The sequence below is a fragment of the Melanotaenia boesemani genome, chromosome 13 (assembly GCF_017639745.1).
Source record: "Melanotaenia boesemani isolate fMelBoe1 chromosome 13, fMelBoe1.pri, whole genome shotgun sequence".
Taxonomy (NCBI): domain Eukaryota; kingdom Metazoa; phylum Chordata; class Actinopteri; order Atheriniformes; family Melanotaeniidae; genus Melanotaenia; species Melanotaenia boesemani.
In genome coordinates, this window is record NC_055694.1 from 27,874,265 (window position 1) to 27,902,141 (window position 27,877).

The following is a 27,877-nucleotide window of genomic DNA, read 5'->3' on the forward strand; positions in this document are numbered from 1 at the left end:
TAGGAAATAACTTCTATGGAAATACTAGATTACATGCTTGGATTTATCAATTTACTAATTAGCCTGTAAACATGTAAATATTTACACAGCTTATGTATCACAGATTATTACTTTAAAGCTTACTAGCTGCCAAGTTATAATTACTGTAAGATAATTATAAACAAGTAAGTCTATGGCCTCATTCCTCCCTCATTCATATAAGCTACACTCTCTAATAAGCCAATTTAATTGGAAAAATTAAACGCTTGCTTTAAAAATGTCAGTATTTGAAAAGTTATATTTGACAAATCAAACTGTTTAAGTTTTAAAACAAGTAAGACAAGCCAACAAAAATGAATGCTAGAAGATATTTTTGTGCCTATACAAAAAGACCAGTTAAAATATGCCACCAGGAAAACATTCTTACAGCATTTGGTATTCACTAGAATAAAATTTAAAGTTGAAACGCAACAATCACACTGACTGGAACTTAGCATTGATCCACATATGACAACTGACGCACAAAATACTGCTGATCAGTGTACGTCCAGAGTTCATGAGACTTTACAAGACTGAATTACTTCCCACCAAGTTAAAATTCATTATGTTTGCTATTTCAGCTTTTACGTCTCTTATAATACAAGGAAATGATCAAACTATCTTCTGTAGTCATGTTAAAATTTGAGTACCTCTTTTTTTCATCATATACTGTTAGTTTTGGGAGGTGACGGGTGGCAGCAGGGTCCATTTTCAGATCAGTGGGGTGAATGAAATACTTCAACCTCCCATGTTTACAGCATCATTGGGACTCATCAGCATAAGTATGGAGACAAAAGAGATAACAATGCAATCTTTTCCATCAGCAATTCAACATTGTTTTAATTTATATTAACCATTTATAGTATCCACAGCAGCATTCGTAAGGACTCTCACTTTGTCTACACAGTCCATGACAAAGGAGGGGAGCAGTGAGAGTGGACTACTTACACCAAACAGAAACAATTAGCTGTAGCAACGTTAAAACAGAAAGAGGGAGGGGGGGCAGAGGGTCACGGCCTGTATGAACATGCTGTCATGCACATTTCAGTTTCTACTGAAGCCTTCATCCACAGGATCAAATATCTAAACAGGTACAAAACAGAAAGCTAAATGAATTTTAGAAAGTGACAAAAAAGGAAAAAAAAGTCTGCCATCTGCATTTCTGGGGGAAGAAAAAAAAATGCTAATATAAAACAAAAGGTCAGCACCCCTCTGTTGTCCTCTCAACCCAAGTTTCTGAATCTCCTGCTACTAACAAATCAAACCAGCATAAAAAAAATAATAATAAAGATTTAGACAAACTTAGACAACCATCACTCAAACTCGTACTCAACCACAGCTTCTGCCAGGGATTATAAGGTCTGATTAAAGGTTTTTAGCTGGCCCCACAGCTTAAGGTGCGGTGGTGCGTGGAGGCCTGGCAGGAACTCCACCGAGCTCTGCAGGTGAACCCGAGCAGCATCTTTAATGTGAGCAGATAGTGCAGCTCTGGTGTTACAAGAGTGTAAGCTTCTCTGTGTCACTATATGGTCTGGATAAATACAACTATGCAGCTTGTTAGGCCTTGATGGGTAAGTTTATTAATGAATCTTTACTGGTGTTTGGGTTTAAAACTCCAATCATGACGAACCAAATTCAGATCTAGCATTGCACCTTTCCTTTCCCCCCCTTTTCTTTTCTGACAACCGATTCAGATGCTAACGATGAGTCCTTTGCCGATAAGCAGCTTCCACTTGGGGCCAACCTCAGATCTCCAGCTCTTCTGGTGATTCGCTCAATAGCCATGGCTGTCACTAATCCACCTCCTCCATGTTGCTGTAAGATGGAGCTGCGCATTCTGCTGAGTGGGCAAAAAGGTCAGGTACTTCAGGGGTCAGCGTGGGTGGTCCTTCAGGATCCAAGTCCGTCCCAAACAGCGACTGGCTAGAGGCCTGTAAAATAAACCAGCATCAACGATAAATCGGGCTGCTTTGTTAACCTGGGAGAGTTCAGCTTTGGACACAAATGGTACCAAACATGAATAAACAACATACTAGATCAAGACAATTAGTAGATCATTTTATTTCAGTTCTTTATATATTAGAAAGCAGCATTTAGATGGAGGTAATACAGTATTTTAAGGTAACTAACTGACCATATTTTAAATACAGTACTTTTAGTAGCTCAATAAATGCAGATAGACCTTAAAATTTAACTCATGATTATTCTTTGCAATTGACATAATATAGCAGAGTAGATACACATAATTTCTTCCTTTGAGCTTTAACAAAAACCCAGCAGAATTTCAATTCCAAAAACAGCACAGACTGTTTCCTAAAACAGCTTAACAGGAGGTTAACCACTGGGTTCGTGTTCACTGTCACATCAGTGTGCTGGTCAGCATTGCATATGTATCGGACACAAGTATTCAGTCTGATGTGCTCTTGGTCACAAAGAGCTTTTTAAGGCAAACACAGGTTACTGTCTGCTTGGTACCAGAAAAGCACTAATATTTCCCTGAGACCAACACACACAACTACAGCACAAAGAGTGGAAAAAAAAACAAAAGACAAAACAATTTAGCGATAAAAGAACCTTGTCATTCAGATTTAGCTGACAAATGGGATAAATAAGAACCTATGTAGGGTTTTATATTAATATTTGCATCATAATAATTAAGCTATATACAGTTAATTTATCTTAAAGGTAAATTTCAAGAATTTAAAAATATTTCAAGTTACAGAGATAACTAGTAAAATATTCAAACTTAATCATACATTTTAGAGTTTGAGCAGAGACAAAACATCCAGTTTTCCTCTCAAAAAAACTTTACACACTGAAAACATTAAAAAGTGGACACGTCTTCTTAATTTCATGGCTGTGAACATAACAGTAAATAACTCTTCTTACTTCTGTTGGTTTAAAAACAAGGATTTGATCTACCACATCATCCGGAGGACCTGGACTCTCTCATTTGTATATGGCTTAGATGTAGAAAAAAAATGGCTAAAATACATTTTAAAACGTTTCAGTAAAGGAAAAAAAAGCAATGAACTACAGAATAACATCTATTACAAGAGGATGTTGGCTGAAGAGAAAAGGCTACAATGAAGGTGTCCTATCCAACGACATGAAAGTCCAACAAAAACTGGGTCCTTCCGTTATGCGACCATTTTCTCAAATGTTCATCTCTCTTCTGACAACTCAAGCGTTACTGTAAAAGTAGTGCACTGAAAAGAGATTCATGTGGAGGTTTTCTTTCTGTTCTACAAGAACCTTTTACCCCACAAGTCTCGGCTTATGATCATTGTAGCCTGAATGGATAAAAATTCATTGCATAACAGAAAAAAAGGCCTTTTTGTAAAGTTTTGAGCACATCTTACTCTTTCTTCATTGCAGACTTTTCTTTTAGTAAAAGCATTGTTTTCAAGTCAAGAATTAAAGTTTCAGGCTCAACTACAGAGATCTAAAAATGAAACATACATGAAGGTTGTTAAAGCAGTTACTAACAGGAAGCTGCACATCATAATGACAAGGACAGATTTAACCTTCTAGTCGTGCATGAGGAAGTGCCTAAAGCTTATTAAAGGCTTGGCTGTGTAAAGTTTAGTGCTGTAGTGCCATCTAGAAGCAAGAACCAGCTTAGTTTTTATAACATCTCCCCAAGTTTATAGTCGACCTCTTCTTAACTGAGAAACTCTGACCCAGTAAGTCCAGAAACTGGTTTCTGCTCAGATCCACTTGACTTTGTACAGAAGAGGGTAGACCAGGTTAACTAAGAGAGCCAGCGCTGCAGTCAGCGTGCCCAGAACAAAGTATCGCACACGGTTGTCATCGGGATAGTCCGACATCCGCTGCCTGCGGTGCCGCCGCACCGCCCCGTCTGTTTGGTCTTCATCGCCCGTGTTCCTGTGCGTGTGTCGCCTCTGCAGCGCAGAGCGGAGCAGCCCGCGAGGTCCTTCGTCGAGCCCCTCCTCTTCTTCCTCCAATTCCCGCCATATCAGAGAGGCCTGCGATTGGCGGAAACCGGTGTCAGCTTCTGGGAAAAGGCGTGGTCTAACAAATGCTATGATTACAGTTGGACTCCTCACACACATCTACCTGACGAGTGTGGCGCTTTGCAAGCAGCCAATAACATGAAGGGAAGGCATGTCATTAGATTTAAGGAAAATGAGGTTGACTGTACGTTTTCAGAACAGTTTGTCTCTACGCCCAAAAACAACCGCAGAAGTTGCATCATATGTGATAAAAAGAAATTCTGGACAAAAACAGAGTTTGTTTCAGAAGTTACCCCATGAAGATCCTTTCGACTGACCCACTCTGTTTGTGGTTTCACAACACTGATCAACAGGGAACTGAACGACACCAGCAGAGGCATCGATAAACAAAACAAAGCTAGCAGTCACTTTTTAAAAGGAGGAGACCAATTAAACACACTAACCGGGCATCAGAGAGTCAACATAAACAGAGATGCTGAGAAACTGAAATTAAAATGTTTGATGTTTATAGGAAAAGCCCACAGGGCATCCTTGTGTAGGCAGGAACAACAAGACAGTAAATAAAAACAAAAACAATATATGAACTTCCAGTATTCTCTTTTGTAATAACGGTTTGCTTTTAAGTTATTTATCAGGTCCAAAGTACCTTAAATTTAACTACAACAGAAAAACAGTGTGATAACAGATACAAAATAAAAGCTGCCAGAGCTGACAAACAGACCACGACAGAGATGGAAACCTTGCTGTGATCAACCTGCTCGGCTGTTGGTTTAACATCTTTGAGGACACATTGTCAAAATTAATTAAAAAGAAGTGAGCAGTTTCTCAAGAGACATTCAACAAACGTGCGTCTCTTACACAACCGAGCAAACACTACTTTCTCTGATTTCCCAAGAGCCATGAAAAGTGGATTTAAATACACTTTTACTTTTTAATTAACACAATGTGAACAGCTTATATCCTAAATCTTATCATACACACTGTTTCTTGGTCAGAAACACAACCTCGTAGTGAAAGGATGCATCTGCGAACAGATTTTCCTCATCTAAGTTCATTTGAAAAGAGAGACCCTGGCTACCACATTCCACTCTGTGTGTTTTTCTTGGGGCTGCCTCACCTGGCTGGCTGTAGCTCCAGCAGTGGTGGGTGACTCTGCCCCGACAGGTCTGAGGAAGCGTGGTGGCCTCTCCACTGGGGAATTTCTTCGGCGGTAGAAGAGGACGTAAGCGTAGCGCGTCACCACTTGACTCTCCTCCACCATGGTCACGGTGCTGTCATCGAACAGACGCCAGCCTAGAAGAGACAAAAGGAAAATGAGAACTTAACAGAAGTATCGGAAAAATGAAAGGATGAACCTCGGACAGCAGCCTCACCAACATCACTGCGCTGGCTGTTCTTATCACTTGGCAGGCGAGCGTAAGCTGTGTAATGGCCTCCTATCATTCCTCCATAGTGATTGATGACTGCATACAGGTCGTAGATGGGAGGGTGCTGCATCTCGTCCTTCTGGCCAATACAGAACTTGCTCAGATCCAGATTCCTGGAAGACAAGGTTGTTTTAGAGGCTGGCTTAATGAAAACAAACAAAAAAAAATCTATGATCCAGAGCATTTCCTTTACGAAAAACACCAATGATTTCTACAGTCCAGACAAAATCAAAAGTTTACATAAATGTCTAAATTCAACTTTCAGTTTGGGAATACCTGACAGGGAAGTCAACCATGTCGTTGATTTTGTCCCTCCAGATGAAGCTCCTAAAGGAGAAGCGTTTGAGTTGGATGATCAAAACGTTGGGCAAACGCCACAGCAACAGCTGCTTCGAGGCCTCACGGTGCTGCTGGCACTTTGGACAGTACCTGAAACACATCACGTCAAAAAGTCAGAAGCAAAGCCAGCAATACAACCAAATACTGCGTCTACAAAAGTCCAACACAAAAATCAAAGCCATGCTGACCCGCAGCACACAGCTGTACAAAGCAACAAATCATCAGGCTTCAGGGTTGAGCAAGCAGATATAAGAAGATACGCTGGACCTCGTCTTTTCTACAGCGTCTGAACACCCGTCAGGACGTACAAGAAGATGCAACTGACCCTTTTATTCTCCTAATTCATATGTTTAAAGCCATGTCCTGTTTTAGCTGATCACCACAGAGATTTCCACTCATTTTAGCGTTTCTTTTTTCTGTCCTCGAGGGTTGCTGTCCTGCAGCTTTTATATCTTTCCTTGCTCAAGCACAACTAATTATGATGAAATAAATCTCCAGCAGTTCTACATCATCACTCATTAATTGCAGCCAGGTGTGTGGAAGGGGGGAAACATCTAAAACCTGCAGGACAGCAGCCTGCAAAGACTGGAATTGGATAGTCCTTTTGTTGGGGTTCCCTGGCAGTGAAAAACTGGACCAGTTCTTAGCTTGAACCACAAATTTTAGAGGTAAAAATGTTCTTACCAGGCTTCCTCTGGTGCCAGGACCTCTGGCTTCGTGAAGAGATTCAGGCACTGCTCCAGGGTGAAGTGTCCTGCTCTGGCTGTCTCACTGAGAGAGCCTGGGTCTTCCTCATATTCCAACTCCTTTGAACTCACCAACACATACTCTTTCAGACGCTCATTGTTTTTCCACACCAGCTCCAAGGTTGCATCCTCAGGAAGGTCTGCTACTGCGTCCTCTGCACACAGGTTGGAAAAGCCTTATGTGAGGAAATTTAAAGCAATGAAACATCCAAAACTATATTTTCATTCACCATCACCAGTTTAACATCTAAACCTTACCAATAGCCTCAACAAAGAACATTAAAAATGAGTGTACATTTTTACAAAAATCCAACAAAAACTAATCAAATACACAGAATTAAAGACAACTCTGGTCACACCTTTCTCGTCTAGCCTTTGCTCTTTGTTGTTAGAGTCCAGCAGAGCTATGTAGAACTGACTGGCGTGACCGGATGCTGATTCACTTGGTTGCTGATACCCTGTGACTGCAGCTGCAGCAAGTAACAAGAGGGAGAAATGACAGGGTGTACAAGTACATAATCACAAAAATGCTGAAGCATTTATCTGCTGTTTTTAACCTTCTGGCCGCACTGCCTTCTCACAGGACGTCTCTTTTTCAGCATGAGGGTCCAGAGAGCAGCAGGAAGTGGAGGAGATGGACTCGGAGAACCCGGAATCTTTAGTCCGTGTACTTGAGAGTGAAGTCTGGGAGGAAGAGCGGGCGTCTGATGCCTCAGAGTGAATACCTGAGGCCTGAGCATAGTCTACCTGGGACTCGGGCAGCTGGGAGGGGCTTTCCAGCTCTAGATCACCAGCTCCTACAGTACTGCTGCCACCCACAGCTTCATCCCCAGACCCCAAACCCTCAGGAGAGCCTGCTGGCATTGGAGGAAGGTCCCCCCGAGACTGGGATGGTTCAGGTGATGTCCTGCCTGACTGGAAAGGAGGCTGAAATACATTGACTGAAAATCTGCAAGAAGAAAAACAAAGGCTATTTTATATTAAGGGTTTGAGCTTTACTTTTCCTCTTTGTATAACATGTAGGGCTTGGCACATTAACGCGTTAATCGCTGTACTTTGGGGTGATCCGGGTCACCCCCACAATCTATTCAGTTGTTCCCTTATTCTATTTCTTACATTTGCTAAAAATCTTATCAAAATCTGTTTATAACGTTTTGAGTTATGTTGCTAACAGACAAACTAATGCAGCTGAAAAAATAATAAAGAAAATGAACAGAAGCAGAAGAATGAATGCAGAATAAGCTTTGACTCTGCTACAACAAATTAATGAGGAAGGTTCAGATGGGGTACAAATGATCAGCTCCTTTTACTACAACAGAACCATGTTAGGAGGTAATAAGGTGTAAACAAAAAAAAGAAAAAAGAAGGGATTCCTCAAACTAAAATATAATTATCAGTTTTGCATCTCTTACAGATTTTGTCAACAATTCCATAGTCAGAGTGATCCATTTACATTTTAAGCCATTGAAAACAATTATATTCCCATTTCTATAAGAAAAAGTCAAACTTATGAAAGGGAGGATTTTGGGATGTTTAAATTACTAGTCACAAAACGTCCAGGCATGAATGAGGAGTTAGATTTTACTGCTTTTTTGTAAACAACGATCATGTTGCTTGGGAATCACGTCAATAAAAATTCACTTGTCATTGAAGGTAAATATTAATACTAATATGGCACCAACTCCTGTATCTATATTTATGCATCTATTTCTTAATATTCCTGAGACAAAATACAGATGGGAAATTTAAATGCATGGGCCAAAATTCTTTGGACTCCATCTTTTATGTTGGTTTATCTGCAGTCATAATAATAAAAACTTGTTAATTACTTTTAAAAATGTCTTGGAGTCTAAAAAGTGTGGCTTCAATTTAAAAACCTGTACAAACATTAAATTTGCCGTCAAAGGTGTTACGGGACTCAGACATTTACTTAAATATAACATTATGTGAAAAGCCGATAGTCTCAAAGTAAAAGTACTCACATGTGAAACAGCAAATATTTTACAAACCTGACTTCCTAATTTTAAGAGTGAGTGGTGTTACATTTACCTGGAGTAACCCTCCAGAAGCTGGGCAAGGCGGGTGTAGGAGAGACGAGACTCTGGCACGCTGACCAGGAAAGGCAGACCAACATTCTCCGAGTTTGGTCGACAAAGACTTTTGTGATTGGGCCAGTGTGTCCTCTGACACACTCTGGGAGGGGAGGGGGAGATAAAAAATACAAATCCATGAACTTGTGCCTCACTGCACACTTTACAATCTTTCCATTGATGATAAATATTTGTATAAAATCCAGAGGAAACTCACTGATTGCAGTAGCCAACTCGGTAGCAGCGAGTACATCGCTTCAGCTTGTCTTCCTCAGACACCGGTGGCTTTAAGCAGGCAGCACACTTTGAGATGGGAATATTCGGCACCTGGAGTTTCTGAAAGAAGAACAGGACGTTCTCAGTATGCCGCATTTACCACAACGTACAAAAGTACAACATCGTTTTCAATTACCTGCTGCACTCGGAGCAAAACCACTCTCTCTTTGGCCAGATCTTTAGAAAGCACCTCAAAGCAGAACAACATGTCTGAGGGGGACACTGTGTCCAGGGAATGAGACGGCAGGAATACACGCTGAAATCGGTTCTTTCCCACCTTTGACGGTGAAGCACAAAAGAAGTTTGTCCGTTTGATGGCTTTATAACTATTATATAACTTGCTTTAACTTTATAGGATGTAAATAAATATCATTCAGAATGAAATTCACGTAACAAACCTCAGCCAGTCTGAGGTTCTCAGGTTTGACCCTTACGCTCCTGGAGATGGATTCAAGGACCTCAGCTGTGTTGGAGTTTTCTTTGCTAACACTCACCAAAAACTGTGAAACACACCAAAAAAGTTTAAGGATGACTCACATCAAGGATAGAGCTACATTTTCTCAAACTTTTTTTTTTTTTTTTGGTCGTCTTTTTTCTTCAAATTGCATTACTTAAAGACGCACTACAGAACTCTTGCAAATTTTCTTAGTAACTCGCCCCATGTTGACGTCTACTTCGGCATCCATCTTGCATTCCTACCTGTACTGTGAATCAGCTAAGGTGCATGTTTAAAACAGCTTGGGAGTTTACGTCTACATGCTACAGTGTGACGTGCAAAACCAGGTGCAACGGCATGCAGCATCCCGGTAGATGCAGTTTCGCAGCCTCGGGACACTGCTGGGCGACGATGGCTCCAGAAACGCAACTAATAGATGTCATTTTGCCATCAGATGATTCAGGATCACAGAGTTCTAAGGTCAAAAAGTTAAGGAGTGCGTCTTTAACGGTGTCAAAATTAGCAGCCACCAACATCATCTCACCTTGATGGGCTTTTTATGAGGTTCCTTAGCGAAGTAGAAAACAGATAGCACCTTTTGTTTCTGCGGCAACGGGACAGGCAGGTAGAGGAAGGGGTCAAAGGTGATGGACACCTGAGAAAGAACCAGGAGAGCTCAGGACATGAATGTTGCCATCTTACAGCATGCACATTTCATTCTTTTCTATTAGTTTTTTAAAGAGGTGTACATTACCTTGGAGCATGTAGGACACACAAGCTTAGATTTAAATTGGCCTTGAAAGAGATCCACAATAAAGGAGTCATTTCTCATCTTGTGTCTCTGCCAGGCCTCCTCTGCCACCACCTGCACCAAAATGGAGAAAAATATTCACAGAGGTTTTTAAAGGAAGTATGTAAAAAAAAAAAAAAAAAGTAAAACACATGAGGAAACCTACCTCATCGGACCGTCCATCAGAGTCAACAGTCTCGGTGTAAGGTTTATTCTGGATGCGGTTCAAGTCTTCGTGGAGTCCATCCAAGAGAAACGCCATGAACTCCTGTGCATCATGCTGAGCGTAACCTGTAAACTGGCTGGCTTTACTGGCCACAATGGCCTTTGAAGTTACAAACGAATGTAGAAAATTGAACAGAAACATGAATATACTTATTTAATACAGTCATGAATAATCATTCAATAATCATTTAAAAAGTGAAATTAAATACTTAAAAGAGAAGCAGCTTTTGATGAGGAGAAACATCATAAAATATACATATACATTAAATGAATACTGCTGTTATACCTTGAGTTTTGAGGGTTGGAAGGCATGGTGTGTCCCTTTCCAAAGGGCTCTGAGCAGCACAGCAAAGCCAATGGCCAGCCTGCCTCCTGTTCCCAGCGGGTTGCTGCAGTTGATTTCTGCCTCAAATGCTCGATCTGTGAGGATGCAGAAAATACAGGCATCAGAAAAAACCAGACATCACCTTGAGAGTTAACAGGAAGCTTTGAGAAGAATGGAGACAAAAAACACAAAGAAATCACTTTGTTACAGGAATGCTGCTTTTTGATGACGAGTTTTTTCAGCTAAGGTTTCGTTGCCCAAGCATGAATTTTTCCTGCAACCTTGGGCCAATTACATCACCTCCAAGAAAAAGCTGATCTACATTTTGCTGTAATTATTTCAGCGTTTGAAAATCTTTTAGTGCAGAATCTACAGTGTTTCTGGATTATGCAGATACATCCTGTTAAAGTTACTGAGCCCGGAATAAACCTGCCCTTGTGGACTCGGTTTGTCTGTGAATTTGAGCCATAATAAAAACACACCCTGTTGTATTTCTTAGTAATAAAGCAGATAAAGACAGTTTTTGGCAGCGATACAAAAAAAATGAATCGCACCTTCTGACGACATTAAGAACTTCATTAGAACTGCAATGAAATGTACACTTGCTCTTTTATTTTTGTCAAGGGGCAAAGCAGTTACCATGAAAGTAATCCCTGAGCTCTCTGGTGTTGGACAGGGACTGAATGACGCTGTTCATGAAGCATGTGTTGCCAAGGTTGACCAATCCTGTAAAACCAGGCAGGCACACCTTCTTCTCTTCCTCTTCCTCATGCCGCTCGTTGGTGGCAGGAGGTGCATGGGTCATAGGCTGCACCATGCATGTAGGCTTAGGCTGACGCAGGAAACAAGCACACATACACAGATTTACTGACTTTTGTTTTCTTGTCTGTCTTTTTTTGTTTACATCATCCATTTGTTTATTTTTACAACTGACAACTCTGAAATGTAAATATCTCTTCTGCTCTCATCTTTCAGCTCTAAAAACAGGTAAAATATGGTCAAAAATTGTTGTAAAGACAACAGTATACAATCCCTCCATTTAGGTGGGAATATAATTTTCCCACTCACCATGGTAACAGTGGGCTCTGGCTTGGTGATGGCTACGTGCTCAGAGACGGTGCGGGGAGCAACGGTATCCAGACCGCCATCCTCCACTCCTCTGGGTGAGGCCTTGGGGGCTTTCGGTGTGTCCTCCCCGACCCGCGGAGGCTCCTCCTTTGCTGGGAGGCTGTGTTGGCTGCTGCCTGGCTGGCTCGTTTCCATGCAGGCAGGGCTGGAGGGCACAGCAACCTTAGCACCACCCACTGCACCTTAAACAGGACAACGGAGCTTGTGGTTAGAAGCTGAAGGTCAGAAATGAAATTCTAGACAGGACTGTAGCATACGAACTGTAACAATTATGAGCTTTTTCATTAACAGAGACCTAAAGAAAAACAAAATAAATTCAGAATACTTTGAGAGGTTTTCTAGAAAACAATTCTGCCATTTGCTACTAGTCGTGCGATAGCAGAGCTCTCATTAGGAGCAAATAAATCAAAGGTTCAGCAAATGAATAATATGAATATAAAAAATATAATAAAAATGCTAAATAAAAAAAATTTAATATTCTAAAGCTTAATTTAGTTACATACACACATTATTCTCCGTTTTATGATGCTGTAAACTAGGGCTGGGTGATGTATTGTTTATACTCGATGCATGCCGAGACGTTTTATGTAGGACATATAAAACGGCTATAACGCGAACATCGAGAATAAACTATCACAGCAGCGTTTTAAGCATCTACATCTGGATTTTCTCCACTCTGTCTGCTGGTCAGAGTGAAGCTCACTGCACAGCTTCTCCCTCTCACAGCAGACAGTGCTCTCCCCTGCCCATCCAAAAAAAACTCTCCTGCGCACATGCAAGTTGTAGTTTCAGGAGAGACAGAAAAAAGCATGGACACACATATGCTGCTAGCTTTCTTGGGGGGGGGGGCTGGTTCAGAATAAATAGTTTGTTAAAGGAGAAAAATCAAGTTAAATTTAGAAAAGTTTACTTAAATCCTACTGATGTCTTTTTATGCATAATTATGTTAAATTCATCATTTATAGTGTTTTAGAGGATATTTAAAAGAATCTAGATATATATTGTGTATCAGGATAAGGCAATAAAAAAAAATATTGGGATATCAGTCATAGGTCATATCGCCCAACCCTACTGTAAACTAGATGAGGTCTAAACGAGATATTTAGAGACATTTAAAACAAGGAAAATATATTTAAAAAATGATTCCTTAAAAAAATGAATAAACTCAGTTCTAATATGAAATTTTTGCATTGTTTGTTAAACCATGTGAACACGCATGGTTATGTTTGTGTAACAAAAACACATGAGTACATGTTAGAAAAATTAAAAGTCCTCCAAGTAGAAGCCTGGCAGCAGACCTTGTGTGGCTGGGGCCTCCAGACCCCCCCAGCGCTGGCTAAGTCTCTTCTTCAGGGTGATGTCCAGGCGGGACGGGGTGAAGGAGTAGCTGCACTGCTCAGGTTGGATCAGGTTCCTGAAACACAGGAGGCACAGACATGTACTCCGGTCAGGATCAAGGACAACGTGTAGCACAGCGAAGACATTGATCCCAATGCAGCTCGATGACAGAGGGTATTAAACAAGTGATGCTTTATAAATATCTCACTTTCAGATATGATGAAACTATATCAATATAGAACAGTTATGTGCTCCACAACTCACATTTTAACTAGGACAATACTGGCAGACCAAGTGTGATTCAGGTACTACTTTATGTAGTTTGTGTTTGACCTGGTTTAGCTCTCATGCTTTGTTGAACAGCTTTCATGACCACCAGCTCTAAATAGATAACTTGTGTGGAACAAAAAAATCGACTTTGCTCCAACTGCTAATGTAGAGTTTTTGTTTTGGGTGTACGTATGTGGACAAAACTAATCCCAACCAGCACAGTTACCTGAGTTTAACTTGCCACTTAAAAACCGTGTTTGGTCCACAGTCTGAATGAAGTCGAAGAAAGTTTGGATCGCTGTGAAAGGATAAAACAAGATGATCAATTGCTGCTTCTTGTATGAAAACATCAAACTTAACTTTATTAGCAGCATGTTTATATTTACAACCTTGTCTGGAAGATGAGGGTGAAGTCCTGCTCCCTGAAGATGACCCTAGCCGTGTCCCTGCAGATTCCCTTCATATAAACGTTAACCACCATCAGATCTGTGCCCTTCTCGTACGAGTCATTCTTTACAAACTGCAGGTTGACCATCGGCTCTGGGGCTGCAAGGAGTTAAGAGACAAATAAATCATCGATAAAATCAGTGATGTCTGTCAAACAGCTTAGGGAAGGGTTTGCGCATCCCGAAGGTGCGTGTCAGAAACTTCCCAGAGGCGCCTTGTTGCGGCGCTCCGCTAAACATACGTACCGAGTCGATTTTTGACAGAACATAAAAAAAAAAAAAAAAAAAAAAAAAAAGATTCCTTACTAGGATAGTAACACAGGCGCAGTGTAAAATCTTCCAGTAATTTTCCCAATAAAAGACCCCATGCAACTGTGTAAATAACTTCAAAATGCTTTTTGTAGCTTTAAAACAGTCTCAGCAGGTGACTGAAGAACATTAGATAAACATATAGGTGTATATTTAATATGGAAAATCTCAGAAAGTGTGGGTTTGAACGCTGCTCACTGCATACACCCCAATGACCAACTCCACCGCCCAACATGACACTGCACACTCCCTCCCTCAATGGCGCCATGAACGCGCCTCAATTTGCCACCTGGTCTGTGGGAAACACTGCAATGAGACCTGGAGGGACGTGACTGGGAGGAACGCCCCCCCGATCTAAATTTGAGCGTTTTTTTTTTTTGTTGTTGGACTTCTGTGTTCATCATAGATTGTCCAACACGAACACCGTGTTCAGGGATAAGAGTGTCTACATATGCACTTCACACCAGGACACTCTAGGCCGCAGTTCAACGAACAACTTTGTAGTTGTTTCAATGAGACTTGCAGCTAGGCCTGTCGCGATAAGCAATAAGTCAATTAACTGCACGATAAGAAAAAATGAGTGCGACAGGTTTGCCGGCTACAATAATTTTCATTTTGTTTTGTTTTTTTTTTGTTGTTTTTTCTATCTTACTTTACCATAGACTGTGTATAACAACAGGTTTCGCTATGGAGTACTGAACGCTCTCGTTTCTTGCGGAGTGATCGCTCTCCTGTTATACTTGACAGCAGCATGTTGCAGCACAGGACCGTGGTGAACTTACCCTGTGCGGGCAGGTATGTCGCATTTGTTTTACAGGGCTGCCAACTCTCACGCATTGGCCATGAGACTCGTGCATTTGAGTGGCTTCTCGCGCTGAACCTCCGGTTTCTCACGCTAAAATACACATTAAGAGCAATGCCAGCTAATTGAGGGTCGAAAGGATTTCCAGTGGGCTGCATTACTTTTGGGTCGGTGTCCCGGCATGTGTGGGAAAGCGCAGCATCGCGGCTTCGCGGTTCACTGCTCATAGATCAGTCTGACACGCAGTGATGAGGGGAAATATTTCAGCTTCACAAACAGCAACGATGCACAGAATATTTTTTCCATAACTATTTTTTTTAAATAAAATTGTACTAACTGGCAGTTTTACCGGTTTTCCCTGTGTGAGCCCCATATTTAATATTTTTTAAATATATTTTTTGAAGGGCAGTTTTGTTTACAGAACAGAAACTTTATAATCCATCATAGTTATTGTTTTTGGTTGTGTTTGGTTTTCATTCATTGTTAATGAGACTGAGAGCCCATTCTATTTATTTTTTGTTTTGTCATTTAAAATTTCTTCCAGTTCCAGTGTAAAATGTTCTTTAGAAATAAAAGTTTATTGATCTTTGAAAGGATGTACTTGCATTATTATGGCATTGTCAATATATTAAATGAAAATGGTTTTAAAATTACATTATCACTTTGCGCAATATTATTGCTTATCGCCATCATTTCTGAGAAAATTTATAACACAGCAAAATTTTTTATCACGACAGGCCTACTTGCAGCCACATATCTAAATACTCTGATGAAGAGAGAGCTGTCACCACTTGGTAGTGAGTTGGCTCAGATGGTGGGGGAGGATGCCAGAAGGCAACTGACACTGAGTCCGAGTGGGCTGTGTTTCGTGTTCTATTGTTGAGCCAACCAACAGGAGCTGTGGCTCTAAGGTTGTCAGTGCCTGTCATGGCGGAAATCCCCAAACTCGTTGGTGGACACCAGCAGTGAGGGATGCCATCAAGCTGAAGGAGGAGTCCTATCGGGCCTTTTTAGCCTATGGGACTCCGGAGGTAACTGATGGGTATCGGCAGGCTAAGTGCAATGTGCAATGAGACAAAAACTCAGATGGCTCAGGAGGGGGAAGCAGGGCTCCATCAACACTGTGTACATTAGGGATGGGAGGCTGCTGACCTCGACTGCAGACATTGTGGGTTGGTGGAAGGAATACTTTGAAGATCTCCTCTCCAGAGTTGGTGGACCCTAGCATGGGTTTTTCTATCTCTGGGGCTGAGGTTGCTAAGGTGGTTAAAAAGCTCCTCAGTGGCAGGGCCCCAGGGATGGACAAGGTCCATCCAGAGTTCCTTAAGGCTCTGGATGCCGTTGGGCTGTCTTGGTTGACAGTGCCTCTGGACTGGCAGATTGTGATGGTGGTCTCCCTCGTCAAAAACGGTGACCAACATCAGGGTGGCTGGGCTCTCCCTAAAAGATTGGGTAAGAAGCTCGGTGATCTGGGAGGAGCCTAGAATGGAGACGCTGCTCCGCATCGAGAGGAGCCAGATAAGATGGCTCAGGCATTTGGTCAGGATGCTCCCTCGACACCATCCCTAGTGAGTGTGTTCCGAGCACGGAAGACCTCAGGGAAGACCCAAGACACACTGGAGCAACTACATCTCTTAGCTGGCCTGGGAACGCCTTGGGATCCCCCCCAGACAAGCTGGCAAATGTGGCCAGGGAGAGGGAAGCCTGGGCTTCCCTGCTTAGGAAGCTGCTCCCGCAACCCGACCCCAGATAAGCAGAAAAAAAAGGACGGCCGAATGGGGGACACTTATTGTTTCCCATAACCTAAGTAATATAAAAACATTTACACCAATGCCAAAACTTTTTACCACACCTTCTTGTTGCTTCCTTTCCAGAGACGGCTCCTCTTTTGATTGGTCTCGCTTCTCCTCTCCATCACAGCTGCTCTGGTTCTGATTTAGACTTGGTGACTGGCTTTGCCTGGCAGCCACATTGGCACCTGGCACTGGTAGGGTCTCTGCTGATCCAAGCTGGTGGCAGATTAGAGTATCCTGTCCCAATTTGTGCTCAACAGGTTTTCTCTCCATCTCAGCGTTTAGTGTGTCTGTCTGCCTTTGAGAAGACGTAGAATCCACTTTGTTGTTGAAGCGATGAGTGGTGCCGACGGGGGCTACAGGCTGGCCATCACCGGAAGGAGCTGCTGCTTCAGACATGTCTGAGGATTGGTTTCTCCTTTCTACCTGCTGAATAAGGATAGAAAATAAATAAATAAATCAGTGGAAAAAAATCTCAAGGGAGGAATTTTTAGTCCCAACAGTTAGATGAATATCTAAGAAAAATATATTTTTCACATCTCCTCTGCTCCTTCTCAGTACTGCAGTTAAGATGAAAACAAGAAGTTCAAATCAAGGCCAAATGGAGCACATTATCAGCTCATTCCTCAGTGAGATCTTCTGCATCTGCAAATGTGACTTTTACAACACGACATGCTGTGAAGACAAGTCAATATCTGCTGTCTGAACAAACCACTGAGGAGTAAACAATCATCGCATGCATGTCATCATTTAGACTTTCTGTATGGAAGAAAAAAAATCCAAGCTCAGACTTCAGATAAAGCCCACACAGACCAGATGGCGTTACTGGCTGAATTTTTATCAGCCCCTAACAACTTGAAGAAGTGCATGTCTGCTTTTGTGTCTGATACAGTCTAAGTGTTTCTTCAACACATTAACAAATATTTATTAAACTCACTGTTCAGTAAATTAACTATGTACATGTTTTACTTCACATGGTTAACACACTCACATTTAAACCTAATTTCTTAAAGAAAAAGTGATTACGCAAAAGGTTCATTTCAAAACACACACTGCATTATGTTTATTGACTGGCTGCAACACTGTCCAATTCAGCTGCTCACCATGTTGAGAAATATGAGAATAATCTACATGGAGAATTGTTTCTTTGATCAACATCGTAATAACTAGATTTCTTGTTTACTAAACAACGAATAAATAAAGCTTACAGAAGATGTGAACCATTTAAAGTCGTGTAAATCCTGTGAATATTCTAGAGCTTAAACAACTGCCACTTGGACGTGATAAAAGAAGAAAGAAAAAAAGATTTTAGATTTTCTTGAGAATTAATTTTGATCCATTATGGTGAATATAAATTTTTTTATGAATAGTGTATATGGCTTACAAATGCATCTAGAGATGTTTTTTTTATTAAAGGTACATAAAACAAAAGTGAGGAAGCTTTGATAAGCTTGACAATGGGCCTAAAAATAAGAAATATGGATCCACATAGTAGTTTTAATGCTGTAAAATGAAAATTCACCAGAATCCAGCTTTATAATTATGTCTAGAAAGCAAAGAACCAGGAAAGGATAAATTAGGATAAACACTGTTCATGGCAGAGATATTAATTTGTTTTGTAAGAAAAACCAGTGGTGGATCAAGCTTCACCTCAGAACTGAACACACCAGCTTGAGAGACATTCAGAGAGGACAGAGACAGGATGCTGGCAGCCTGAGGCCCAGACGGTGACAGCGTGCTAAGAAACAGCTCGACATGGACGAGAACTGTGTGCTGCCAGTCTCATTTTCTTATTTAATCCATCTTCTGTGCCTCTCATGATTTTCTTTTCTAATTTGACATATGTGTCCTTCACACAAAAATTAATTTGTCTTTGATCTGATTTCATTTGATTCTTGTCCTGGTCTTTTGATAAAAAGGCTTTGGATTATTATCTGTACTGCATTTTCAATCTATTCAGTATCAACATTGTGAGGCACACAGGCTGTTAACTTAAACTTAACTTCAAGAACCAAGAAGTAGTGGAGTGACTGAACTTTCAGCTCCAAGTGTAAATGATCAACTTCACCCTTATGTTTGTCAATAATAATAATAATAATAATAAAAAAGGCTTTACTGTTTACATCTTAAAATTATTTAAATGATCAAGACCCTAAAAGATAAAAACTACATAAATGATAGTCAAAGTATGGAAACAAGAAACATTTACATGATGCTCCCAGCTTAACAACTTAACAGCCACTGGCTAAAACAAGTAATCTCACCTGAGCTCTGCTGGCAGCAGCCACACCCAGTTCCAGTCCCTGACCACTGTCCAGTCTCTCCACACTGTTTTCTGCATGCTTGCGTTGTGTCTGAGGGCTCCAACCAGCAGGTGAATGTGCATGTGGTTTACCATTCCCTGCTGTAGACTTGACAGAAGTTGGGTCCCCTTCTGCATCTTTTGTTGGAGTGGTTTTCTTGGCGCTGGGTTCCTGAGGCTGCTGCTGCTCACCTTTCATGACAGTGACAGATTTGCTGGTGGTGTTTAAGTCATCCCCAGCTACGTTTTTCACCCCTACAAAGTCTGTTGTGGCCTTGTCGCAGGGTTTGTTTTTCAAACAGCGCTTCACACCCCGCTCGGCTTTGCCACTGCTGCGTCTCGGCTCGCTGTGTGCAGGTGAGGATGGAGACTGGGGCTGGAGTTGTGGCTGCTGTTTGGGTTTCTCTGATGACTCCAAGGTAACTGCTTTCGTGTCGTAGTTGGTCTCCGCAGGTGCTGCCTCCTTCTCCTTTTTGTTTGACTGGAACAGAATGTAAAATAGAAAAATACCCTTTTTATTCAAGCGCTTTAAAAACTTCACAAGCCCCTCTTCAGAAGTCAGAGACAGTTCATGACCTTCTTTTAAATTATAACAAAATATCAATCATTACGATAACAGAAGAAATTTTGAACACAAAATTTATTCAGGTGGAGACGGAAAACAGAAAATAGAAAACTAATCTCATGTGGCTTACCTTAAGAGAAGGCCAAATGTGAAAGGGAATCTTCTTGTGCATGATGAGGTGCAGGAAACCACCCTTTTCTTTGTACTGGACTTTGCTACATGATGCCTCAATTTCCTCCTGCAACTGGCAGCTCCACTGTTGCCCATCTAATTAAAAAAATCTTTTTTAAATATAACTGTTTCTCCTAATGCACATCCACACCGTTTTTGTTTCGGCTTTACCTACCTGGGAAGGACACGTTGCAGTTTGTGTCTGTGAAAGTGGTGTTGATGTCTTCTATCCTCCGCACACCCTCCCCGCAGCGTAGTCTAACAGTCACTTCATTAACATTCTGCTTCCAATCCACAAATACATCTGAAAAATTAAAAACATATATAGCACCAATGTGAAGACAGAGTTATTTTCTTCCCCGTGCTATCATGATCAGAAACCTGAGCAGCTCTGATGCTGATAACCTGGAGCTACAACAAAAAAAAGCAACTATGACTAAAATGGTCTTGAAATTAATGAATGAGAAACAAATATAAACACTTATCCCAACAAGGAATCACCAACCAGGCTTTAAAGTAAAACCAGTGATAAACAGAAAGTACTTCTGCTGCCCTGCAACTGTGTAGTCACACATACACACACACACACACAATGAAATGCACTTGCTCACAAATTCACACAGACCATAACACTGCACTTAAATGCTCAACTGGGTCGGTCCAAAGCCCTCCTGGACACACCAAGGCAGACAGACTGCAGCATTTGAAGACAGGACATCTAAAATTATCCATGCCACACAGACCGGACTCCAAGTAAACAACTGCCGGAAAACAAATGATCTACTTATTTTTAGAAATTGTGCTTCAGAGTTTATCTAAACTTGAAAGTAAACTTAAAAAATGTCCCAAAACAAAAACACCTACCATGTGACCTCAAACGAGGGGCCGTAATTAATAATAAAATTCACATTGCAGAAAGCAGTACAACCTGAACCACCAGCGAAGAGATCCTGTATGGATCCTTCAGTCTTCAACAACAACTGGAGACTTTCCCACACTAAGCTCGCCCCTCCTCTCTGACTTAATCGCCCTGGAAAGGTCAGAAGTAAAACCCAATCCCTCTCAGCTGGTGATCGTCATATTTCAGTGGAGCCACACCACAGCGGGCTCTCATGATTGGCTAAATCATAATTTTCCTCCTAACTTCAAAACTTGAGCAGGCTGTTTTTTGTTATAAAAACAAAAAACAGTCTCAGTAGATGTAACAATCCAATCCATTTTTGTAGTTCTTAATATGCAAATATAGCTAAATCTACAACTGCCGAGGAGCGCCCAACACATGGATTGAGCCCCACACCCTTCTCATGAACACTAACTGGAATAAAAAAATATTGGAAAACATTAACACAAAGCAGATTGATTGATGTTTAGATTTTAGATTTTATTTAACTTCCAACAATTTTAATCCAGAAAAATATTCTTTTGTTAAAAAATACAAAAAACAACTTTCTGCTTTAAGTACAGAAAAGGAGACTTCACTGTGCCTTACAGTATGATTTCTAATAATAGAACAGTGGAAATTTGGCAGCAGCCAACTTGACCATGTAAATGTGTGGCCAACTACAGGACAACAGTTTGTCCGGTGATTGGCAGAGAGCAGAGCAGAGAAATGGCTTTGAGAGGCATGAATTTGAATGAAAACGCACACAGTTCTGCTGTGATGGCATGTTTCTAAATATATGCATGTCTATTTGGTCTTTGCTGTCGTTGTTGAGCCCTTATATTACCTGTACCTTACAGATAGGCCTTTGAGGCACAGCAGCTCCTGCTTAAAAAAGTGTGAAAAGGGCTTGTGAATTTGCTTAGTGTTTTGTTTTTTCCAAGATGTGTTGAGACAGTTTGAACATTCTAATGTCAAACCCAGAGACCTCGGTAGGTTTGCACTACTAGCTCATGTAAACCCAAAAACCTGAAGCAATTCATCAGTCTTTTGGGAAACATCAAAAGAGAGAAATAAAGGAAAGGATGGATTTGACTGAGAACAAAAAAGAGAACAACAGGCAACTGATGCTCAACATTTAGGAAACCAGTTTGGTAGCCAAAATGAAAGTAAAACTGCATCGCAATGTTTGCTTATCAAATAACCACAGACCTCAAAGAGTTGTTTTGTCGGCCATAATTTCTGTGACATTTACATTACATGTCATTACAACAACAGAACATCTTAATAAAAAGGCAGCAGTCACATCTTCCCAGTAAAATCAGCTGCTCTTCTGTTTATTCTGATCTTTTGTCTTACTGGTTTAAACGAACAGGGCTGGGACAACAGGCTGTGCAGCATTTACATGAAAAATAATAAAGCCATTAAGCTGGGGCAGCAGGCTGAAGACAGCCGACACTAAGGCTGCATGATTATGACCAAAATAATAATCACAATTATTTTGATCAGTACCGTAATTACGATTATTAATCACGATCAATCACCGTGTTTGGAAAAACATTTTTTTTTTTGCAACAATTATAAAGAAACGATGTGGCAACATTTTTTTGTGAAAAATTAAACTTTAAATTTAAATAGATGATAAGTAATGCAAAAAAAATACATTTACCATTCATTTTTGAGAAGTTAATGTAAATTATGGGGCTACAAAAGATGCTAAATTAAGAGCCGTTCTGGAGCCAACAGAGCCGAACTTCCCATCACTAGTATATATATATATATATATATATATATATATATATATATATATAGTTGTAATGGATGCTACCCTGGAGAGGAATGTTGTGAGAAAGGCAAAAATTCATTAAATGACAACCTAAAAATGTTTAGAACAGCAAAAAATAAATAAATAACTAATAATAATAATAAATAATAATAAATAAAATTAAACTCTTCAGTCAATACTCTCTTTGTTTAAGTTTAATTTTATTAAGTGTAATTTTTTTTTTATTAGGAGTCTGCAACATGTCACACTTAACTTTTTAAATATAGGGTCAAAGTTGCTAAGCTGGCAAAACTGAGAACAACTAGCTGCCAACTGTAAAAGGTGTGCGCTCTTGTTATTTAGGCAGCTTAATGAAGCCTTGGCCTTGCGTTCGCCCCATGGTGGTTGGCAGACTAGTGGTTGAGAATGCATGTGATCAGAGATGCATGCAGCGGAGCTCGCATTTTCAGTGTAAATATCATTGACGATCAGGTTCATTTAATTGTGGTCACCAAAATCATGATCCCGATCAAAATCCGATGTATTGTGCAGCCCCAGCCGACACCAACAGCTTCAACAACTCATCAGAAGAGCTGGATCTGTCATAGGAGCTCCACTGAACGCCACAGGAGGTCTTCCCAGACTTTATAACTTTATAACTCCTCCCCCTTCAGTGGCAGGGAAACTTAAAAAACTTCAAAACTTTCTGTAAATAACAACTGCAATATTTATCTGTTCATACCCACAATTCATCTCTAAATATCTGTTCAAAACCATAACATGTGCCATAGTCTTTGTTATATATTTTTCCTGTATTCTGACAATAAAGTTGTTTGTTTCCGTAAGCCCTGATGAAACATGCATTGATGTTCAGTTTTCAGAGCTTTAGGGATGTTTGTGTGCATAAAGCGGCCAGTGTTCCCCCTGAGGCTCAGAGTTGCAACCAAGTGATTTCAACACAACAAGCTGGTATAAAGAAATCAGTTGGACAACCACTGTGTTGTTGGTGAGAGCGGCTGTTCTGCCGTTCTGCCTCATCTTTACATAAAAGGGCTAATTTAGCACATCAGTTTCAACCCCTTACTCCATGACATACAGTGTACAGATGAGATTAGATCGCTCACGCCTTGAAAACGGGTGCATTTGTAATGTCTTTAGAGGATAAAAATGTAGGTTTTTGAGAATAATTAAACTAAAGTTTTAATTGCCCAGTTTTATACCACTGCTTAGTTTGATACATTAAAATAAAGGAAATGAATGGCAGATTTATTTTTCCTCTCACACTTTATAAGTGAAACTGTAGACATTATAAAGTGGACAATAATCTAAGAGAAAGTACGGAAATCACTGCAATAAAACGATAAGCGACTAATAAACATATCTCAGCAACTGGGCTCTGGGCACAACGTAATTTGCTAATCCCTGCCTCCACTACAACTAGCATCCATCTGCATTTTAGCATGAAAACATTTTTCCATAATAATAATAATAACAATAATAATAATAATACTAATAAACAGCATGTATCAGCACTCTTCTGCATTCAAACAGTTTAATTACTTCTGGTGCAATCTGAAATTACTGTTCAACGTTTGTTATTATGATGTAAATGCTGAAGCCAAATTTATAATTTACAACTTTAGCTTCAGATTGTACATTTAAAGCAAGTATACAGCCGTCTTTGTTTACATACGTCAGTTTATTTGGACTGAACACTACAAATAAATTAATATCAGCCAAAACCCTAAGAATAAAGGATAAAAGTTATTCTGCAGGCTCATGTTAATGACTCATTTTTTCTGATTTTCTGTGTCATAAGGAAATGCATAAAACCCATGTACTCTGTTGTGCTAACTGGAGCTTGACATACAGACTATAGAATACTTCCAGTGCATATCATTTTTGCATGTGTATTGCCATTTTTGGAAACATTTTCATTTGCGATACATCAATACAACCCTAATATTTCATATTTTGATAATCTGTAAGAATTAAGTCCACACTAACTATATAAATAGCTAAAAAGAACCAAGAAAAATCTGCAGTTTATTTTACACATAATATTGTAAATACAGAGGTACCATCTCTCAAAATTGTAAATCTAAAAAAGTTGGACAAATTCTTTTCAAACTGCACAAAAATTATTTTGAGTTTGTTCATAACTTCGTTTTTGTGATACACTCATTTTTACAAACAATAACAAAAACTAAAATAAAAGCAAACTGTGCACAATTTGCAAAAGAACATGTACATCAAAATAAATTATTCACAGAAGTCCAATCAAGTGTTTGAGATACTTATGGCCAAACACTTTGTATAAGACCATGTACATCCATAAAAGTGCAATTGGAAAAAAAAAACAAAACAAAAAACAAAACACAATTTGTAATGGGGCAAGGGAATGACATGAGTTGTCAGGTTAATTTTTACCTTTCCAGCCAGCTACACCATGAGGTGTCTCTGACCTGGAACTGTGGGACTCACAGCCTCTGTTTGATGAAGGCCGACTTCTTCCTCTTCCTCTGCATCCTTCCCGGGTTCAGGGGGCTTTAGGGAAGCAGGAGACTCCAGTTTTTAACCACCGTCTTCATCGCTGCACACAGAAGTTACATGCTGTGTTGGATGTGTTCTGCATGACAGTAATACAATGATGATGGATATTTGCTGCTATTACCTAACTTTTCTGTAAATAAACAAAAAATAACTTCAGGAATATAAACATACCTGTAACAGGGCAGACGAAGTCAGCATTACCTCCACTGTCAGCAGAATCGGGATCAGATCAGACGAGTCGTCAGAAACCTGGTCTTCATTCGACCTGTGATCAGGTGATCGCTTCGCAGCAGGCGCGGTTTGGCGCGTCCAGGTATTTACGGGTGCGGGAGTGTGCGGTAAGTGTCTGGTGTGTGTGTTTTTGTGAAAGAACAAGAAACAACACAATACACAGTGCGAGGGCGACCTCAAACTAAAACTCCCGGGTACAGTGACGTCACTTTCTGTTGTCGCAGTCATTCACATTCAAGAAAACAACGCGATACATCGTGCTCACAACGTGAGGATGTTTGTCCCAATGTAGAAAGGGCTGTGGCCACCAGATGAGATCCATAAACCACCTGCAGTTTAGTTTGGGCACTGTTTACAGATTTTCTGAAACAAAAAATCTGTCTTTAGAAGACTAAATTAGTCTTTATTTCAGCTCTGTTTACATGAAATAAACAGAGGTGAATATGCTATGCAAGTGTAATTCCTCTGTATTTATATGCAAAAAAAGAATTATTGCTGTCTTATGTGGTTGCAATTCTACAGGCATTCAAACATCGATATGCAAATGGAACTCACGTCAGTCTGAAAGGGTTAAAACAATGAGCTCATCTTTACTTGTTCATAATGACCAAACAAGAAGGAAAGAGGTACCACGGATGCATTTTTTGCAACAGTATCAAAGCTCAGTGAGTAGCGTCATATGAACTATCCTTTACTAATCAATGTCAGTCCAAAGGCATGTACTACAAAGCAGTATTAACATACCTGGGATATCTCTCTGTTACCTCAGTTGACTTACCCGTACATTCTCAATCCTGATAAGCAAAGCTACTACAAAGCTGGTTATCAACTCAATAAACATCAAAATTAGACTAATCTAATTACATTATGGAAACATCTTTTACACCTTTTAACCAATTTTACAAGATTGTGTGGGTATGATATTTTGAGTTTGACTATTTATTCAAAAATTGATATGCAATTAAAGGATAATTTATTAGTTTTGAGTGTTTTTTGTGATCTTACCTTTCTTGACCTCTGCGAGAACCCCATCCACTGTTGCAGCTGCTCTCTTGGCCTCTCTGCTCTCCTGGTTGGCCTTGTCCTTTTGCTTCTTTTTACTAGTACTGAAGGAGGGTTCTGAGTTGTTCTCCCTTCCATTGCCTCCTCTCTGCTGAGCCCCACTGCGACGGCCTACTATCTCACTACTTCCACTGCTGGCCATCTTCAGGCACTTGGCACTAACCGGCCGCCCGTCGCTGGAATCACTACCACTGCTGGGGTCTGAATCTGAGGTGTGCCTCTTCCTGCCTGGCCCGGCTATCTTGGCGATGATATTGGTATGAACTCTCCCAGAACAGAATCAGGAAGTTTAGCAGACACCTAAAGCAGAGGGAAGAGACATATTCAATGAACTAACATTCATGTAAACAAATGCTTCATCTGCAGACAAACAGAATGCAAAGTTGAAGAACTGAAGTAATCGTGACAACCTGCCTTTACAAGGTCAGAGCTACAGCGCACACACACACAAACAAACAGGAGGGTTCATTGCTTTAAGCCAATTAGGAGCAGGTTTCAAGTGACAGCGCTGTGCTGAAGGGGATCATGGCCATTATGTCTTACAAAAGAAATTAGCTTTGCTTCGTTTCCTTAGCATAGCAACAGCAAGTAGCCACTCTGTACAAATGGCAAACAATAAACAAATCAACCATTTTATTTGTTGTTAATGATAACATATTTACTAAGGCATTGTCTGTGTTTCCAATATACGAATTAGATTTCTTCCCTCAGGTATGTTAGCTTAGTAGCTACCGAGCTAGCCGACGTTCGTTTGTTTTTAGATACACCTATATAATATTACCACGTGTTCCTCGATATAAGGCATGAACACATGCTTGTGCATAACGTTTATCTAATATATTACAGTGACTGTCCCTTACCAATTACATTTACAAAAACTTAAATAAATAGATTAACGCAGAAATGTTTAACTAAAGTTTCCACGGGCACTTACGATTTAACGAATGAGCAAACTACCAATGCCTTTCTGCCCAGCACTTACAACTAATTTCTATATTATCGTGCCTAAATTAAGATAATGACAGTTTATCGATGAAATCGCTTGACCTGATCTCCAGCTCTGGGTCTTCTGGCAGAGCGCAGGACAGGTTGTCCAATCAAATGCTGTTACAGTATCTGAGCAGCTAATGCCATTAGCAACAAGCAAACGGTAGCTGAAACGGAACGGCTTCACATAGGTATTGATACACAAACACAACATGACATCGCGTGACAACTACAGCTCGCTTGTTATCAATAAAACAAAATCATAACAACATAAAAACGAAAGACTTACTGAGTTTTAAAGTGGTGATAATTCCGCAGAACACACAATAGCGGGCGACTCCTTTTGCTTCGTCCAGCTGCAGCTATGCTCCTTCGCGGCCGCGGGCCGCTGCGCTCCAACCCGAACTCGAAACCGTCGTAGTCCGCGGATTTTCTAAAATATATATTTTTTTTAACCAGGACCCATTTCTGTAAATTAATAAGATGTTTCTAGTAATTAAGTAGAATGCATTTAGTGCGAGTCTATTTAGTCTATTTGTGTCATTCGGCCTCTGCGGGGTGAGCCTACTTTGTTAGAACAAAATATAATGCTGCCCGGCCAGACCTGATGAGTGCGCGCACAGGCC

At 40.4% G+C, this 27,877-nt stretch overlaps 1 protein-coding gene across 6 annotated transcripts; it reads right to left on the minus strand.

The window, feature by feature from the left end:
* Positions 1-831: 831 nt before the first annotated feature.
* usp19 (ubiquitin specific peptidase 19) lies at positions 832-27,877 on the minus strand. Of its 6 annotated transcripts, none has more exons than XM_042003314.1 (26): positions 27,541-27,875; positions 26,208-26,564; positions 19,949-20,077; positions 19,733-19,869; positions 19,000-19,518; positions 16,795-17,164; positions 13,775-13,931; positions 13,612-13,683; positions 13,076-13,191; positions 11,718-11,953; positions 11,289-11,481; positions 10,611-10,744; positions 10,266-10,424; positions 10,064-10,174; positions 9,854-9,964; positions 9,272-9,373; positions 9,010-9,150; positions 8,815-8,933; positions 8,557-8,700; positions 7,065-7,456; positions 6,867-6,977; positions 6,446-6,662; positions 5,699-5,851; positions 5,369-5,535; positions 5,113-5,288; positions 832-1,949 (listed from the first exon to the last, which is right to left on the minus strand). In XM_042003314.1, the coding sequence occupies exons 2-26, from the start codon at positions 26,404-26,406 to the stop codon at positions 1,812-1,814; spliced, it is 4,503 nt and encodes a 1,500-aa protein (XP_041859248.1). In that variant the 5' UTR covers positions 26,407-26,564; positions 27,541-27,875; the 3' UTR covers positions 832-1,811. The 6 variants fall into 6 exon arrangements, with proteins under 6 accessions (XP_041859248.1, XP_041859247.1, XP_041859245.1 ...); XM_042003313.1 differs by having other exon boundaries at positions 11,718-11,959; XM_042003311.1 differs by lacking the exon at positions 832-1,949 and adding an exon at positions 2,002-4,007 and having other exon boundaries at positions 11,718-11,959; positions 16,795-17,161; positions 27,541-27,877.

Coding starts and splice junctions, on each gene's coding strand:
- usp19 (XM_042003310.1), bottom strand. CDS start 26,406: ATGGCCAGCAGTGGAAGTAGTGAGATAGTAGGCCGTCGCAGTGGGGCT. Junction 19,519..19,732: donor ACATTTGGCCTTCTCTTAAG/GTAAGCCACATG, acceptor ATTCTGTTCCAG/TCAAACAAAAAGGAGAAGGA. Junction 10,745..11,288: donor GCTCAGGGATTACTTTCATG/GTAACTGCTTTG, acceptor GCATCCTCACAG/ATCGAGCATTTGAGGCAGAA.